At 23.6% G+C, this 16,543-nt stretch overlaps 1 protein-coding gene across 2 annotated transcripts in view; it reads right to left on the bottom strand.

The window, feature by feature from the left end:
* LOC112598000 (glutamate-gated chloride channel alpha-like) overlaps nucleotides 1-16,543 on the bottom strand; it is a 40,774-nt gene that overhangs the window by 19,503 nt on the left and 4,728 nt on the right. For both annotated transcript variants that reach the window (XM_025344292.1, XM_025344291.1), the window contains exons 5-9: nucleotides 14,317-14,537; nucleotides 13,618-13,700; nucleotides 13,024-13,164; nucleotides 12,645-12,797; nucleotides 11,460-11,677 (exon numbers count right to left, since the gene is read on the bottom strand). In XM_025344292.1, the coding sequence (XP_025200077.1) occupies nucleotides 11,460-11,677; nucleotides 12,645-12,797; nucleotides 13,024-13,164; nucleotides 13,618-13,700; nucleotides 14,317-14,537 (816 nt within the window). The remainder of the gene's footprint in view (nucleotides 1-11,459; nucleotides 11,678-12,644; nucleotides 12,798-13,023; nucleotides 13,165-13,617; nucleotides 13,701-14,316; nucleotides 14,538-16,543) is intronic.

Raw genomic sequence — 16,543 nt, forward strand, 5'->3', positions numbered from 1 at the left:
TACTGGTACAACTTAATAACTTAATTTGATAGTGAACAATTAATAACATTAGTTTCTGGTTTTTCTACGATGAATAATGAACGAATTCAAAGTACTTCACTTTAGTTTATTAGTGGTGAATTATTTTTAAATTTAAATTCATCACTTATTTATATAATTTATTTAATTTTTTGCCCATCAAAGTTATCTATATAGAACCCGAAAATTTTAACAGTTCATCTGCAGTTTATATAAATTTTCACAGACAACATTATTTAAACCATAAAATTATTTCGTGTATATTTTAATATAATATACCAAAAAAGTTATTATCAGGATATATTATATACATAGGTATACACTATGCACAATATGTCGAATGATTTTTTTATTTTTTCTACAATATTAAAATTACGTAGGAATATGGCTAAGTATCACGATAAACACGTATAGTACTAATATTTGCTTTTATGACCAATTTGAAACCATTAAATATTAAGTGAAATATTGTACTAAACTATTTTAATTTATTATTCTTCAGATTATCAAGCTTAATACGTTAAGTTGATGAATTACGCACTTTTATACATCAATATTTTATTTATCTCACAATCATAACATTTGCAAAAAAATATTTATTAGGTACCAAAAAAACTAGTGTATATAATATGTTTATTGTACAGTAGGTGTAATATTGTCATAATATAAGTATTCACAAACGTGAAACATGATTATGTCTCATAATAAATTCATAACTATTAAAACATGATGCGTGATAATTTATTAAAAATAATCGAAATTGAATTCAATTAGTAAATTGTGCAAACATTTATACAAAACTAATAAAAAGCAATAAATTATTTCCTAAAGTATAACTATTTTATACGTTTTATATAGAATATATTTTAATAATTAATGTATATAATATATATATATATTATATCATTTTTTTTTTTAATACGAATATATAAATTGTATACAAAGAATTATACAATTACTACGGTTTTATCGAATTATTTATAAGATACGTATAACGGTATTAATACAAAACTATATTATGTTTCCTACAAAAGATATTTTTTTACGATTTTGACTTTTTGACTAAAACTATTATTTAAATATAATAACTTATATAAACTCAGTTTTAGAAAAAAAGTCTACAATCAACCGTAATCTAAAACAATTTGGTGTAAAATGTATGCGTCCTTTTTACCAGTAATAGTTAATATTTTATTAGTGTTTGCTGGTAGAAATTTATTATTTGTCCAATTAGAAATTTTTTTTGAGTTTATAGTTATGCTGTTGTCACAAAAACACGTATAAAGCATAGGATAGCACTGGATTTAAAAAAGCTTACGTATAATAATTTGCTTTGAAATTCTTATTATATCTTCATATAATGTTAAATTTTTGTAAATTTGTTTCTAAATTATACTAATCTATATGGGTGTATTTAAATAATAATACAAAAAAAAAAATATATATATATATAATAGGTATAAGCTAACATTAATTATATGGACGATTTTTATTTTTTGTCTGAATTTTAGATTAGTTTGATATGTTTTCATTTCATATCAAAATTAAAATTACAGAACTAAATATTGACCATATCATATATTTTCAATTAATGCTATTTTGGTGAAGGTAAAACTAGATTTCGAAGTAGGCAACTGTCTAGCATATTATTTGAGGGCGTAGTGCTCAGGAGGTTTGGTCAAAACGTAACTTTATAACGAATCAATTGAAATTAAATAGTAGAAATGCAATTGGTAATTAGAGAATGTAGTCTCAGCAGTACCAAAGGACAAATGGTGTAATCTCTAAGGATCTTGTTTTAATGGAGATAGGTAATTTCGTCCATTTCCTTAAAATGGAGTTCAAATCTATTTACACCGTTACATGAAATTATTATATAGTTGTATTATATCATAAGTGGTGGAATTAAACAGGTAATTAAATACCTCAATATAAAGATTAAAACATGGTTTAAACATTTTTGAATAATTTGCTTAATTAAACTTAACAAATTATTATTAAAATATCTTCTATAAATAGCTAAAATTTTATATTCGTAATTATAATATTTGAACTTAAAGCTGTATACCCGTATTTAGTTAATTAGTAAATAAATATTAAGTTATTTTTTAAGATATTGTGGGATATAATGGTTCACGTTTTAATTAATTTAGTTGAAAGAAACTTTCTAAAAAAAATTAATTTGCTATGTAACTTAGTTAAAAGTAATTTAACTCAAACTTTTTTAACTAGTAAAGCTCAACCTCGCATGTAATAAAATTTCATATTACTTATTATTCCTATTGCCTATATAGGTAGATTTTATACACGTTGACAGTTCAGTTATATATTACCAACATTTTCCGTGTAATGTCAAATGTATAAAATATATCTAGTAATAAACATACAACATAGGAAATTAAATAAAAATAATTAAGCCGAATCGGGGCAAAGACTTGACCTTGCTGATTCAATGCATGGATAAGTTATGCACAGGTTGTGCGCCTATAAAATTTGTTAAACTAGTAAATAAATGAACAGTGATCATTAAAAATACTATAAATTTAGAGTGAACATAACCATTAATAAGATTATACGGCGGAAAAAATCGATCGACAAGTTTAAAGCGAATCGTAAACTTGAAACTCACGAAGCATATCTTAAAGTTTTGAAAATTGTATAATTAGAAATTAGACAACGTTTAGTGCGCAATCATGCGTATTATGGATTTTATTTATTATTTAACCAAAATCTACTAACGTATTTCGAATAAAGTATATTTTGACGCAATCGGGTAATACCTAATTGATGTATAAATAATAATTTAATGTAGGTGTCTTAGGTTAACAAGTGACGTGTACACGAAGAATAACTCAAAAGTCAAACGATTCCCAAGTGTCTTATAAAAAAACTCAAAATTAACAAAATAATAATATTCAAATGATTCATTGCCAATAAATATTACCATATAATAATATTTTTACAGAAACTGCGATATAAGTCAAATTTTTAAATAAGCCCTTATTTTTCTGACAATAATATATACATTTATAAAGTATTTTCTTTTTTGTACCACTGTACAATTATAGCTTGCATAGAGAACAAAGGCATTATTTGTTATAAGAAACACTCTCACCAATGAATTTTAGTAGTCAATGATGTCTATAAAACGATGTTCAAAACGCTAATCGTTGAATGGATTGGGTACAAAATATCTCGTATTGTAGGTATTTTGAATAAAATATAAACACACCCTTGTGCAGGTATTCTATAGAATAAATCTTCCTTTTAAATAATTTTTATGCATGCAGTGCGGTGTAATAAATTATACTACATGGCAGGCTGGTCTACGTTGTCTGTATATTATGTTTCTTCATTTCGTTACCAAGAAAAATACAAGAAATGAGAAGAAGTGCGGTTTAGGAACATGTTTCTACTATTATTAGTGTGGAGTGTTACATACTTAATGAATACAAATTCATACATACTCTTATAATTTGGTATAATGTAATTAGTCAAGGACGGGACACAAATGTGTTAAAAAGTCAACCACATGGTTTTATATAATAATAATAAAATCGATTTTTGTGTGTGTTTGCCAAAAAATAGTAAGTGGAAAAAAATTCATCATTTAAAAATTGCTTATATTGTTATTGTATCCATGGAGTTTAAAAATAATGTATTGTTAATTGCTATACGCGTTATATTAATGTATTATATTTTGATCCAATTTTTAGGTTAATTTTATTTTAGTTTTACAAAAAATAAATAATTATTTCTCATAAATGATATAAATTATATAATATAATTTAATTTAATAAAATCTCTTCCGTTTTAAAATAGTTAACTAACATAAAAAATTAGTTAGTTGGATGTAGACCACTCGTCGCTCACATTTATAAAACATTTTTTTTTTTTTATAAATTCAAAAGACTAATCTGAAGGGAATTCTTTTAAGATCTTACCACCGATATATCTTCTATATATTTCGCAAGCAATAAATATTTTACTTTGCGCTTTGGGAAATTACTGAGAAAATTGAAAAAATTACCTTTTTTACATAGGTGCCTATTTAATTTTCAATTTTTAAATGTAGGAATTTTTAGAACTTTTTTAATGCTCGAAAAAAATTTTGACGATGAAAAAAATTATAACACCATAGAAAAAATATTTATTTTTTTTCCCAGAATCTTAAAGTATACAATTCAAGTTAAACAAATTAATATACATGTGTATTTAAATAATTTATGTAAGGCAAATTTCAGTAATAATGCGTGACATTTGATAGAATTCATAGCTGATGATATATTATATGATAATAATTAATTATCAAAATTATTTTATATAAAATATAAAAATTCGAAACTAGTAATTTTATTTGATAATACAACAATGATGGTAATTTCAAATTAATTTATGACAAAAAGATTTTTAAGATTGTATTATATTTTAATTAAATAAAAAAATTATTAATTTATTTTATTTGACGTTTAATCGTCAAATATTTATTTTACTACTTGATTAGATATATTTTATAAGTTAAGTATATGTATAAAAATATGCTTATGAAAAATTATAAAGCATGGAACAAAATTGATTTTAACCTTACGTAATTAAATATTAATATGTTTATAATATTCTAACACTGTAATTATATGATAATATGATCTCTAAAATATATAATTGCAATTTTTAAATAAAATTTCTAACGTGTTTTTGCTAACACATTTAAGGTATATTATAATAATTATGTACGATATTATAATCTATAAAAAATAATAGAAAATTATACTTTCGAATGATAATTTTGAACGTAGTGATAAATAAGATATACATATTTATTTAAAGTGTATGTGCTTTTTAGTGATTTCTAGACGAATTTGCATTATATTTTTATGAAATGTTTTGGCTTTATAACTTTAGACTAAGTATTAATATGGCTAACTTAATATATTAATTAATTTAAAAATCTTAATATTAATATTTGTTAATTGTTAGTACGATTGTTTTCATTTATTAATAAGTTTAATTCGTACTACGAAATAAGTGTTTTTGTTGTTTGTTCACAAATTACAAAGATATTACAGGATTCTAGAATCAATAATTATGTTAAAATTTAAAATTTTCTTAGGTGATTCACATAATATATATTCAAAATAGAAAATAAAGACCGTTCTTTGGTAATTTAACTTTTATTTTAGGTAAGTTAAAATGTCTCGTTAAATGCAAGAACTACGTGTTATGTAATTATGTTAGTAATTTCGTACGCCATCGATATCGACTAATACAAGCACATGAACATAATAATAGGTATATTAAGGCTTTATAGATAATAATTAACAGTACATTAAACAATTTTAATAATTTTCCATCAAAACATAATCACCATATTATTAATAATATTTTTAAATAAACGTTTAGTTTATACGTCCTTAAACATTATATATTTAAGTCATTAATTATTAACGGCATTACGTTTTTCCCCCCTTTGCTCGGAAATTTATAATTCAAATTTATTCTAAGTATGATTCAAAAACATATAACTCGGAATTCACTTATAAACTAGTTTAGTTCCTATGACTAATCATATTGTGTAGACAGTAGTTATTTTTACAAAATACCCCTTCCCTTAACATTTTAAATTTAATTAAATCGGTAATATGAGTACTTGTACGTACGTTAATACAAGACAATTTAATTATGGAATCATATTATGGTTTATATAATTTTTTATAATAGTCTGGCAGTAAACTGTATTTATTTTTCAATTTATATCATGTCAATTATTACTAATGGGTGACTTCTTACTCCAAATATTCAATTTATTTTTTATTCTATCACCGCATACTCTTATTAAGCTAAATAATATAAATTATGAATAACTTAATAATAAAAAATTAAAAAAATGTATTTTAGAATATAATAATATTACTAATACAAGACTTATAATATTAATCATTATCATATTAAAAACGTATTTTATCAATTAAATTTATGCTTACGTGTATAAAATAGATATTCATTTTCCTTGACAGTTGAAATGATTTAATCAAAAAATTTTTGTTAAATAAAGTAATTTGAATTTACTAATAATAAAAAATTAGTTCGTTAATGTTATAGTGTAATATAATATTTCCTACACAAAATCACCGTTAATAGTAATATCAATCAATTATTTTAATTTCATTCATAAATATTTTCTAATATATTACGAATCAGTTATGTTTCACGAGTAAATATTAAATTTAATAAACGTAAATAAAACATATCTATACGTTTAATGTATTCATGCATCAGTTATTGTTTATACATAAGAATTCTAAAAATTTAAAATTGTAAAAAATTATTCTGATTGTAAATTGCAGCTTTATAATAATCTATGCTATAATTCTAGGATGTTATACACAATTATAATTGTCAGCTTGTGAAATTTTAATCCACTGTAACTGGTAAGAATAAAGGCATAAAAATAAATGAAAAATAGTAAACAAATATAATATAAATCAATGCTTAAATTCAAAAACTAAGTAAATTTTATATTTATCATTATTCAGATCATAATTATTATTTTTGGTTATCTGTACTAAGTTTTTGCAAAATAATGATAACATTATATTTTCATATGTAGCATAAAAAATAACGATGATTTACAATAAAAAAAAAATGTATAATAATATTTTTATGATAAAAGTTTTAAAAAGAAAAAACGAACATTAAAAACATTTTGATACAAACAAAATAATTTAATATTAAATCTATATAAAAAAGCTGAAACTTAACTTTAATTAATTATATAGAAATTGAGAGGTAAGAAGATTGATTATATGTAATTATATATAAGAAAACTAACGAACCATTTGGTTTGGATACTAAATGTAGCAGTAGACAAAGATAAATAGCATTGAGAACACTTTACTATTAGTTTTATATATTTTTTAATATATATATAAATATATAGTTTAGTAATATTGATTATTGAAGGTCAGCAATGCACCTATGCATATTTTATTTAATAACAAATCAATAGTGAATTTTATTTTATAAATAAATTTATTTTTATCTATAATTTAAACTTTAATTTCTTCTGTGAATTAAAATATTAAATTATTTCTATCTGTAATAATCATATGTGTATACATTTTTTATACTCATAATTAATATTTTATGTTATTATAAAATGTATGGAGGTAGTTTTTTTAAATACTTTTATACTTTTATAATTGACGTAAATCGATTGATTAAACTTGATTAAATATTATGTTTTAAATGGTTTTCATTATTTTACTTCATATTATTTTAATTCAAAAAACACTATTTAAACATGTTATAATGGTATTCAATTAAGATGTCTCTATATAGTACATACACAAAAAGTATGTTTGGTTGCACTTCATATATTCTATAGAACTGAACCATTATACATTTTCAAATTTACAATAGGCTTCAGCTTTTTCAAACTTAGATATCATAATAATATAATCGTTAATTATTATATTTTATTAAAAATTTAAACTTGATCAAATTAAATACTTAAAAGTATATCTTAAAAAAAATAATTTAATCTTATTCAAACTACATTTTTAAAATAATTTTTGTTAAATTTAACTAATATCTAATTATGTCAAACATTTCAAATAATATTATTATTTATCCGTTAATTATTCATTATATATATATATATATATATATAAGCTGTGTATTTAGATTTTTTCGAGTTTTTTGTCTCATAAAATTGGGTAATATTTTCTTTCTATTTTTTTTTTACGGGTTATAGATTAACGATACTTAATAATATAACAAATTAATTTGTTGATTTCAGTAAGACCTGACAGAAAACAAAAAAAAAAAAAATAGTAATAAATTCAAACAATATATTAAATATTTTAATTATAATAATTGTACAGATGTACAGTATAATGCCTAAATCTAAACATAACATATTGGTTATGCAATTACATTACATGGTACGTAAATGTATTTGTAAAAAAATTTTCTTAAAAATAAAAATGATAAAATATTATATATTATACTTAATAGTATATAGTATATAATATATAGGTAACTATTCTTATTTTATTGCAATTCATGATTTTAGATAGGTATAATATAGGGTTTTGCATTATTGTGGTCAGCATAAAGTATAGTTGTCATTCATAATATCATCATAATAACGCACAACTTAAAGAATCGGTAAAAGATTCCACCGAACTGCAGTGCAAAATTTAATATCGTAAAGGTGTCATCATTCCTATTTCATAGATTTCCTATAAAATTCTTATTACAATTTAAAAAGAAAACTTGATTATTTTATAGAATATTAATTTTGTATTAAAATATCAATAAATTGTAAAATCCATAACTATACGTTTTATTAAAATAAATATAAATAATAACAATGTTTAAACATTATCAAGGTCATATTTTATGAAATTACAATTAAATTAAATTTCCCAGTAATTTTGTCTTAACATTTTTATTAAAATAATACAATATATGATTTAATTTATTTTATATTAAAGTATATTTTAAATTAAAATAATGCTAAGAGTTTTGATCAATCCTAAAAATAGAATCACCGCATACCACTAACAAAGCGACTAGCAGTTATTTACGATTTTATAATTCATTTGATATGGACGAACAAAATAGCCTGCAAGTCTTATTGCAGTGGCAATATTTTCATGGTTCAGCGTTATTGACGATGTATATAATAATATAATTCGTATACGATATGTCGATATTGGTTTTGGATAAAAAGTCGTTAAAACAATACTATTTACATAAGAGTCACTAAAAAATAAGTAAAATATTAATAATATTTTAAAAAATAGTTATATCCATTTATATGGTGGAAAGATTTTCACAATGTTAAAAATGAGTTAGAAATAAAGTTTTATTCACATTTTATAAGTAAAGTAAACTGGATAAATGAATGAAATACTCAAATATTATTTTTTGTGTGGTTAACTATATTTTATTGTTTGCTAAGCATTTTGTAAATGGTAATTCAAAATTTTAATTTAATATTTAAACATAAAATTATCATACCAACATGATATTTTTAATTTCAAAATTTCCATAGAATAATATGATAGTTGTTCTTGAAAGTTTTGAAAGTGCAAATGGATTTTGATATAATGTGTCATCGAACGTATCAAAAATTATTTATTTTTTTTGGTCATATCTTCTAATGATTTTAAGTTCTCATGAAATTTCATAATTTCTATTCGTATTTTGTGCTCTCTTCATTATTATACAGCCATCATATTCATTTTATTTCTGCCTTGTCATATATCAATATTGACGAAAAGTTTTGAGTTCTATACTTTGTCAATTAATTGGAATAATAGAAGAAAATATTAATGAACATTTTCAAGGTAAAATTTTACGTGTTATTCGCGCAGATATTTTCAATTTTATTATATATAAAGGACAAAATGTAAAAAGTTTCAGTGACATAATATTCTATAGAAAAATACAGAAAATTATATAAGGAAAATAAAAAATGCATATTCTAACTCCTTTTTTCCATGAACTTACTTTGGATATTTATTTTTAAACAAAAAAAAGTCTGTTCGAGTATTGTAAATAAAGAAATGCAAAAATTAGCTTAGGAATATAATAAGGTAACATTTTATTGAATATTTGTGGTGCGAGTAATTTAGTTATTGGCATTATTATTCTTTTACTAAGAAAAATCACTTATTTAACACAAAGAATGTGAACAACAATTTTTAAATGATTTAATGATATAATTGTTTGATAAGTATTCAACAAATATGTTAACAAAAAAAATATAGTAATATGAACAATATTTCTATCGTAATTGTAAAGTATAATATCATATGCTTTAATAAATAAATATAAGTAAACAAATTGAATTAAGTCAAAATGTAATAGTTTTATAAGAGTAATATTATTTTCAAATATATTTTGTTAACATTTGATGTTTTTGGTTTAAAAAGTATAGTTTAAATTTAAAAAAGAAAGTTAAACGTCTGAAAAAATTTATATTTTTTTAATGAAATATTACATCATATGTTATGTTTATGTATGTTTCCATAACAACAATGTTTTTAAATTCTATAAAATATAATGATTAATGAATAATTATTCTTGTATATTAATCGTAATGGATCTAGGACAACTTTAGGTTCTCAGTTTTTGGAGTCCTTATGATACATTATTTTTATACAGATATTAAATACAATTTTTAATGGAATAAAAGAATGTTTCAAAAAATTATATTATTCCCAAGAGAATATGAAAGTTTTAATGGGTTTTTATTCGTGACATTTTTTTTACGCCAAGTAGCTGTGCATTGGGTTTTATGGAAAATTACCACGTTGCCCTTAAACGAAATATATAGTGACCGCGTACACAAACACACGTCTATGTGCCAACTAACCGACAACTCCATGTTATTAAGAATGTATACGTGCCAAGTTTAATAAAATTCTGAAGTCTGATTTACCAGACTTTTTCACGTACGTTACCTCATATTATAGTTCACACAGAATAATAAAGGGTTTTATGCTTTATATTGTGTACCCTATAACAATCAAAAGACTAGATTCATTGAATAATAATAACAAAAAAATAATATATATATATATATATACATAAATATTACCATGTATAATTCTCACTATATTTTAAAGTACAGACTAGAATAAAATAAATTGATATCTTTTGTTTGAGGTTTTATAAAGTTAAATCACGAAGCTGTACGATAAAAGCAACGCGTATCTGGCAAATTTAGTTAGCTATGGATCAGTAATGATGACAAAAATAAAGTAAATTACTGAAAACAATGTTGACTTACTTAAAAACTTTATGCTATCATTTTAGACCGGTTAGTCGTAATTAAATTAATTGTTATTGCATATTTAATAACGATTGCGTGTGAATAATACAATATAAAGTGTTTACAGTAAACACTAAACATGTGCGTTGTTTGTGTAGCTTAATAAGGTATACAGAAATTCTACAATCTCTCTCATTATCTTAATACATTTGAAGAAAATTTGCATAATTTTATTTGCCACGGGCATGAATCGTCTACCCACACATGATTACTTACCTTGTTCGAAATTCGGGCCAAGGATCGTTGTTTGTTATAAGTTATAACTACCAAATATTGAATGAATATTCAATGCCTATATAATATATATTACATTTTTTATTGTTACTGAATATTATTAACTAACCCTTAAAATATGAATTAAAGAACTATGCATGTAGGATTAAAAAATGTTCAATAGGCACTTGTTTTTAGTATGCCTACTTATCCATTTTAACAAACTAACTTCCGTAAAACTTGTGTAAATTATTATATTTAATAGTATAATGTTAACTTAATTAGTGTAGTATCATATAGAAATTAAAGATTGGTTAACATTATACATCATTAGATATTCCCTAGTGTGGCAGTTTTATAAATAATGAGCAAATAATCTTACCTTAGAAATACAGCAATTTCCCGTGTTGCTAGAAATGTTGTTTGATTTTACTTTTCTCCTCCCTGTACAATTTACTATTACGAATTCTACGAAACTAGCAAACACAAAGCACATGCATACTCCGTCCCAAACATTCATAGCAGTCAAATTAGCTACGTCGGGCAGGGTTCGACGGAAACTGTTGGAGGTCGTAAAGTAATTCAACATTGTTGTAACGCCTTAAAATTTGTAAAATAAAATTTAATTTAGTATTTTAATTTTTTATTACTATTATTATTATTATTATTATTATTATACAAAACTAGTATTTAAAATCTGTACATAACCAAATATAAAATAAACAAATAGGTTAATAAAATACATATAACTTAAAGAAAGTTATCAGGGAAGCTATCCAGTGATAGGAACCACACAGTATGATTCGGCTTAAATTTTAGTAGTGGAATCTTTTCAATTTAAAAGATCTTAACACTAATGTATCTTAAAACAGCAAGGAGAGTTGTCAGGAATATTGTCTATGTGTTGGTTTGCTATTACTGGATTTGGATAGTGAAGCAATTTGAATAGAACTCTTTATATTGAGTTTTGACTAAATATGCTCTATATGATCAAATCAGTCTTAACATTGACGCTTAAATAAACATTTTGTTGTGAAGTGGAAGTTTGGATTTTAGAACTGGACATAATAAGTGCGATATAGTGTTTAGTAACTTTTAAATTTTAAATTTGGATCTTAGGTTACTTTTTAATTAAGTATAATACCTAGATATTTGACCTGAATCAAGGGAGGGATTACTCCTTGAAGGGTAAGAATAGATGTATTTTTTAATTATTTTTATTTTAGGGTAAAAAGAACGAGAACTTATTTATCTGCATTGATTTTGGTTTTCCAGTTTGAACATCACTTTTCGATGTAGTTTAAGTGGTGTTTTATAGCAACGAATGCTTTAGCCAAGTCGATATTGGAAGAAAAAATAGATTTGTTCTCGGCGTAGGAAGCTAAAATAGTGTTTTGGGTTTACAAGACATTAGAAATAAAAATATTGTAGTGATCGATATACAGAAATAATTTCCTTAAGGAACTTTTTCTAAAATAGAAAAAAGGGAGTATAAGGAATTACTTGACAAACTTAAATATTTTAATTAAAAATAAAATATAGTTAAAGTTATATTAAATATTTTTACCAATAATTGTTCTTGCTGGTACTGCATCCCATTCCAGGAAAAATGTAATAAACGACGAAGTAACTAAAATTAAACCAGGTATGAAAATAGTAGCGAAGTAAAACGTTCTATCTCTACTAAATATCATTTCCACTTGTAGACAACTGTAATTACCTGAAAAATATGTAAATAAAAAATAAATTTAATTAAAATATTGAATACAGTTCTAAGGTACAAAAATAGTGAAACATGAAAGCATAAACGAATAATAAAAACAACATGCAATATAATAGGAAATAAATAAAAATTATTGAAAAAAATAGAGATAATAAGTAAAATAAAACATTTTGTATATTATCATATATGTCTAATATATTGTATATAAAAAAAAAATTATTACCTCTCCAACTTCCAGTAGAAGCACATTCATAAGTTCGATTTCGCTCTAAATAAGCATTTAAAGTTTTCAAATTAGGTGACTTTACCAAAACAGAATTATCGTTTTTCCAGACATACTTTAAATCAGATTTCTCATATGATACTGCGAAAAAAAAGGTTTTTGAGTTAAAAAAAAAGTTGAAAAAATGAAATTTATTTATACCTACTTATCGTAAATTGATTTAAATTATCAATGTCCAACAAAATTTATCTTATGCAAGAGCAAACATTATCTCAGCATATTAAAAACTATTTTCAATTTTAATAATAAGTAATAAAATACAATATGATATGATATGTATTCTTTATAATAGGTATTGTTTTTCAGTCCCAATTTAAGATTAAGATCTTTAAATATATTTCTAACTATACTTTACAAAAACATAAATTACGACTAAAATAATATCATCTTAAGATTTAAATCTTTATTGAGTAGTATTTTGTAAGTTCTATGATCGATCAAAATTTGGGAACATATATGTATATAATTAAGGATACTTTTATCTGGGACGCATTTAATTAATTTATAGTTAATAATATGATATATTATACTCACTGCTTTCCATGGAAAACGTACATAAAGGTTGATCGAATGGAAATATATTCATTGACCCTTCACAACACAACATCAGATGACGTCTATGAGAAAAAAAATTATATCTAACTTGAAATTATTTGTCAAAAGTATATATATTTATATATGATATGTATTATTTGTTTACAGAAGCAAACTTTATTCATTATTTTGAATGTAAATTAAATTTATTGGCAGTTTAAAATACATAAATAGAATTCTAATAAAACATTATTATGTTACTCTTATTTTTTTTTTCCAACAATTTTTATATGTTATAATATAAACCTATATTTTGATTGTTTAGTGTTTAGTTTGAAGTAAGGCATTTTTATCGAATCTATATGATACTGATGACAGTTTCTTCACTAAAAAGTTATTTGAATAAGGACAGCAGTATGAAATATATTAGAATCACGTGTAATTTTATTATCCAAAAATAAAAATATCAAAACACTTTTTACTTTTCTGAGTAACGAACGAGTTCATTATTGAAATATTGACAACATATTATATTAATATAATGATTAGGATTTTGATGTGATATTATTTTTCATTTTTTATAACTAATAACGTAGTTCTGTTCTTCTCTTTGTTTTTTTTTTATGATTTCTAATGTATATCAGTTCTATAGATATTTATAATTATATGTACGGGTAAGAAATATCTCTATAATTTAACCTGGTTGTGTACTCTACACGACCATCGCCGTGCACGTGTAGAGTGAATCGTATGGGTCTCTGGGTTGGCTTAAAGTCACCGTGCATGTGAAAGTTCGTGTCCGGCAACCAAATATCACCCTGATGGTGGATTCCGTTCAAAACGCTGAAAGCCGTCTGATTTGGAAACTGCAGCCTTGAGTCATACCATTCTTGTTGCAACAAAAACTCGATGTCATATTTCTGCAACATATGACGTGTTGCGTGATACAATCATAACGTTAGCAGATTGTACCATTTAAGCCACAAAACAATGAACATAGTTTGATTACGGGACCAGAGACGAAAAACAAAATAATATCAAACCTGTAAGTTACTCTTTTTATGTTAAAGATTTTTAACGTTTAATAATTTTCATATAAAATTTCTTCATTGAATAATTCTACAAACTAATATATTTTCAAATTAAAAAAGTGACATTTTTCAAACTGTTTTAATAATTTTAGAAAAAAGTGTCGTTCAGCCTATTAGTTAAAATAACATACCATCAGGTGGCATTCTATTTAAATTGCAAATAGGGATATACAAAAATAACTGAAAACTTTTCTCTTTAAACTCAGTTCCCCTGTACATTTCTCCCAACTCTAAGTGAAACACCTTTTTACCCTATAATGCGGTTTTGGGCGGCAAGTCGTTAATCGCGTATACCTGTTCTAAGTATATACATGTCGTATAAGTATACCGGTCGACCATGTTTTATAAATAATGGAAAATATCGTACGTATAAATTATAAACGTACTTCGCATATAATGCACGATGATAGTGCCGACAGTGCCGTTATGTAAATTAATCCTCGGGGTGCTAAAATGCACTAAACAACATGAGTATACTTGGAAAATTGCCCGATTTTGGGTTATGATATACACAAGCAGTTCATCAGTGTTTAAAACGCGCATTTTATAGAAGTTTCCATTGTCCGACATACAAGAAAAAATGTTAAAACACCGATTCACTGAAATATAATATATACCGTTGTCGAATGAAATTTAAACGGAGGGTTATTCACTTACACGGAAATAGCGTGTTTTTTTTCTATGTTTTCCTGATTCAAAAAAAACATCATGAACCACTCTAATTCTCTCATTGCCAACCTAGCATCAACATATTACCCTCCCTGTCACCTCAAATTAAAATGATCATGTGATTTTATCATTTAATATATTAAGCTAAATTGAGTTCATATTGGAAGTAGTGTCAATGGATACTCACTTCCCGCAAGCCTTCCAACTTAGTTAAAATAAATAAATGTCAACACCATTACTTATTGTATTATTTGTGTACAGATTATACATTTTTTCTATAATAATAAATAAAAAATAAAAAGTTTTCTTGAAGAAATTATCAAAACTTAGACATATACAATTACAATTTTTTTAAATTTCTTAAAACAGTGATATATCGTGTAAGTAGTTTATATTTAAATTTAATTAAGGATGTACACATGTATTTGTATGCGTTCCTTTTTTTTTTTTTTTTTTTATCTTAAAATAGTTAGCGACTGCACAAATAACTCATTTATAGAAATGTAATATTGTTTTATAACTTAAAATAAACAATTTTATGTTTATTTTTCGGTTCAGAAATATTTTACAAAGAGATTTATTCAAAACTTTCTAATAATATTAGGTTAATTATAAATATTTTCTTACAAATTAAATTAAGTTTTGTTTATAGTTTAAATAAATTATGAAAAGCACTATATATTGTAAGAAATATGTTAAAATATTTTTACGACTATAAGTTGATGATTGATTTGTCCCACTCTATTCACAAATAGACAATTTGGCAGAATAGATTTCATTTGCATTGTTTATACAGTGATACTCATTCACTATTATTTTTCTGAGAAAAATTTTCTGCAATAGAAGAATAAGTGAAAACAAATTACTTATCTCTATTATTGGATATTACTTTATGTGTTTACTAAACTTTCAAGTTTTAACCAACTACTTAATAACGAATATTTATAGCTAGGTAATTGGCTGTTCAACAAATTATTAGAAAAAATAACAGTACACTCTAATAACAACTCTAAATTATTGTTTAGTATTCACAATACAGCTACTAAAATCACTATATATTATAATGGTTCATTATAGGTTACATTTAAATACTATAATTTATGTACTAAATTTGATATGGTATTTAGCATAAATTTATGTCAAGTATCTATACTTTCATTTATGAA

This window comes from Melanaphis sacchari, unplaced genomic scaffold (genome assembly GCF_002803265.2).
Source record: "Melanaphis sacchari strain LSU unplaced genomic scaffold, SCAv2.0 Contig44_pilon_pilon, whole genome shotgun sequence".
NCBI classification, from domain to species: domain Eukaryota; kingdom Metazoa; phylum Arthropoda; class Insecta; order Hemiptera; family Aphididae; genus Melanaphis; species Melanaphis sacchari.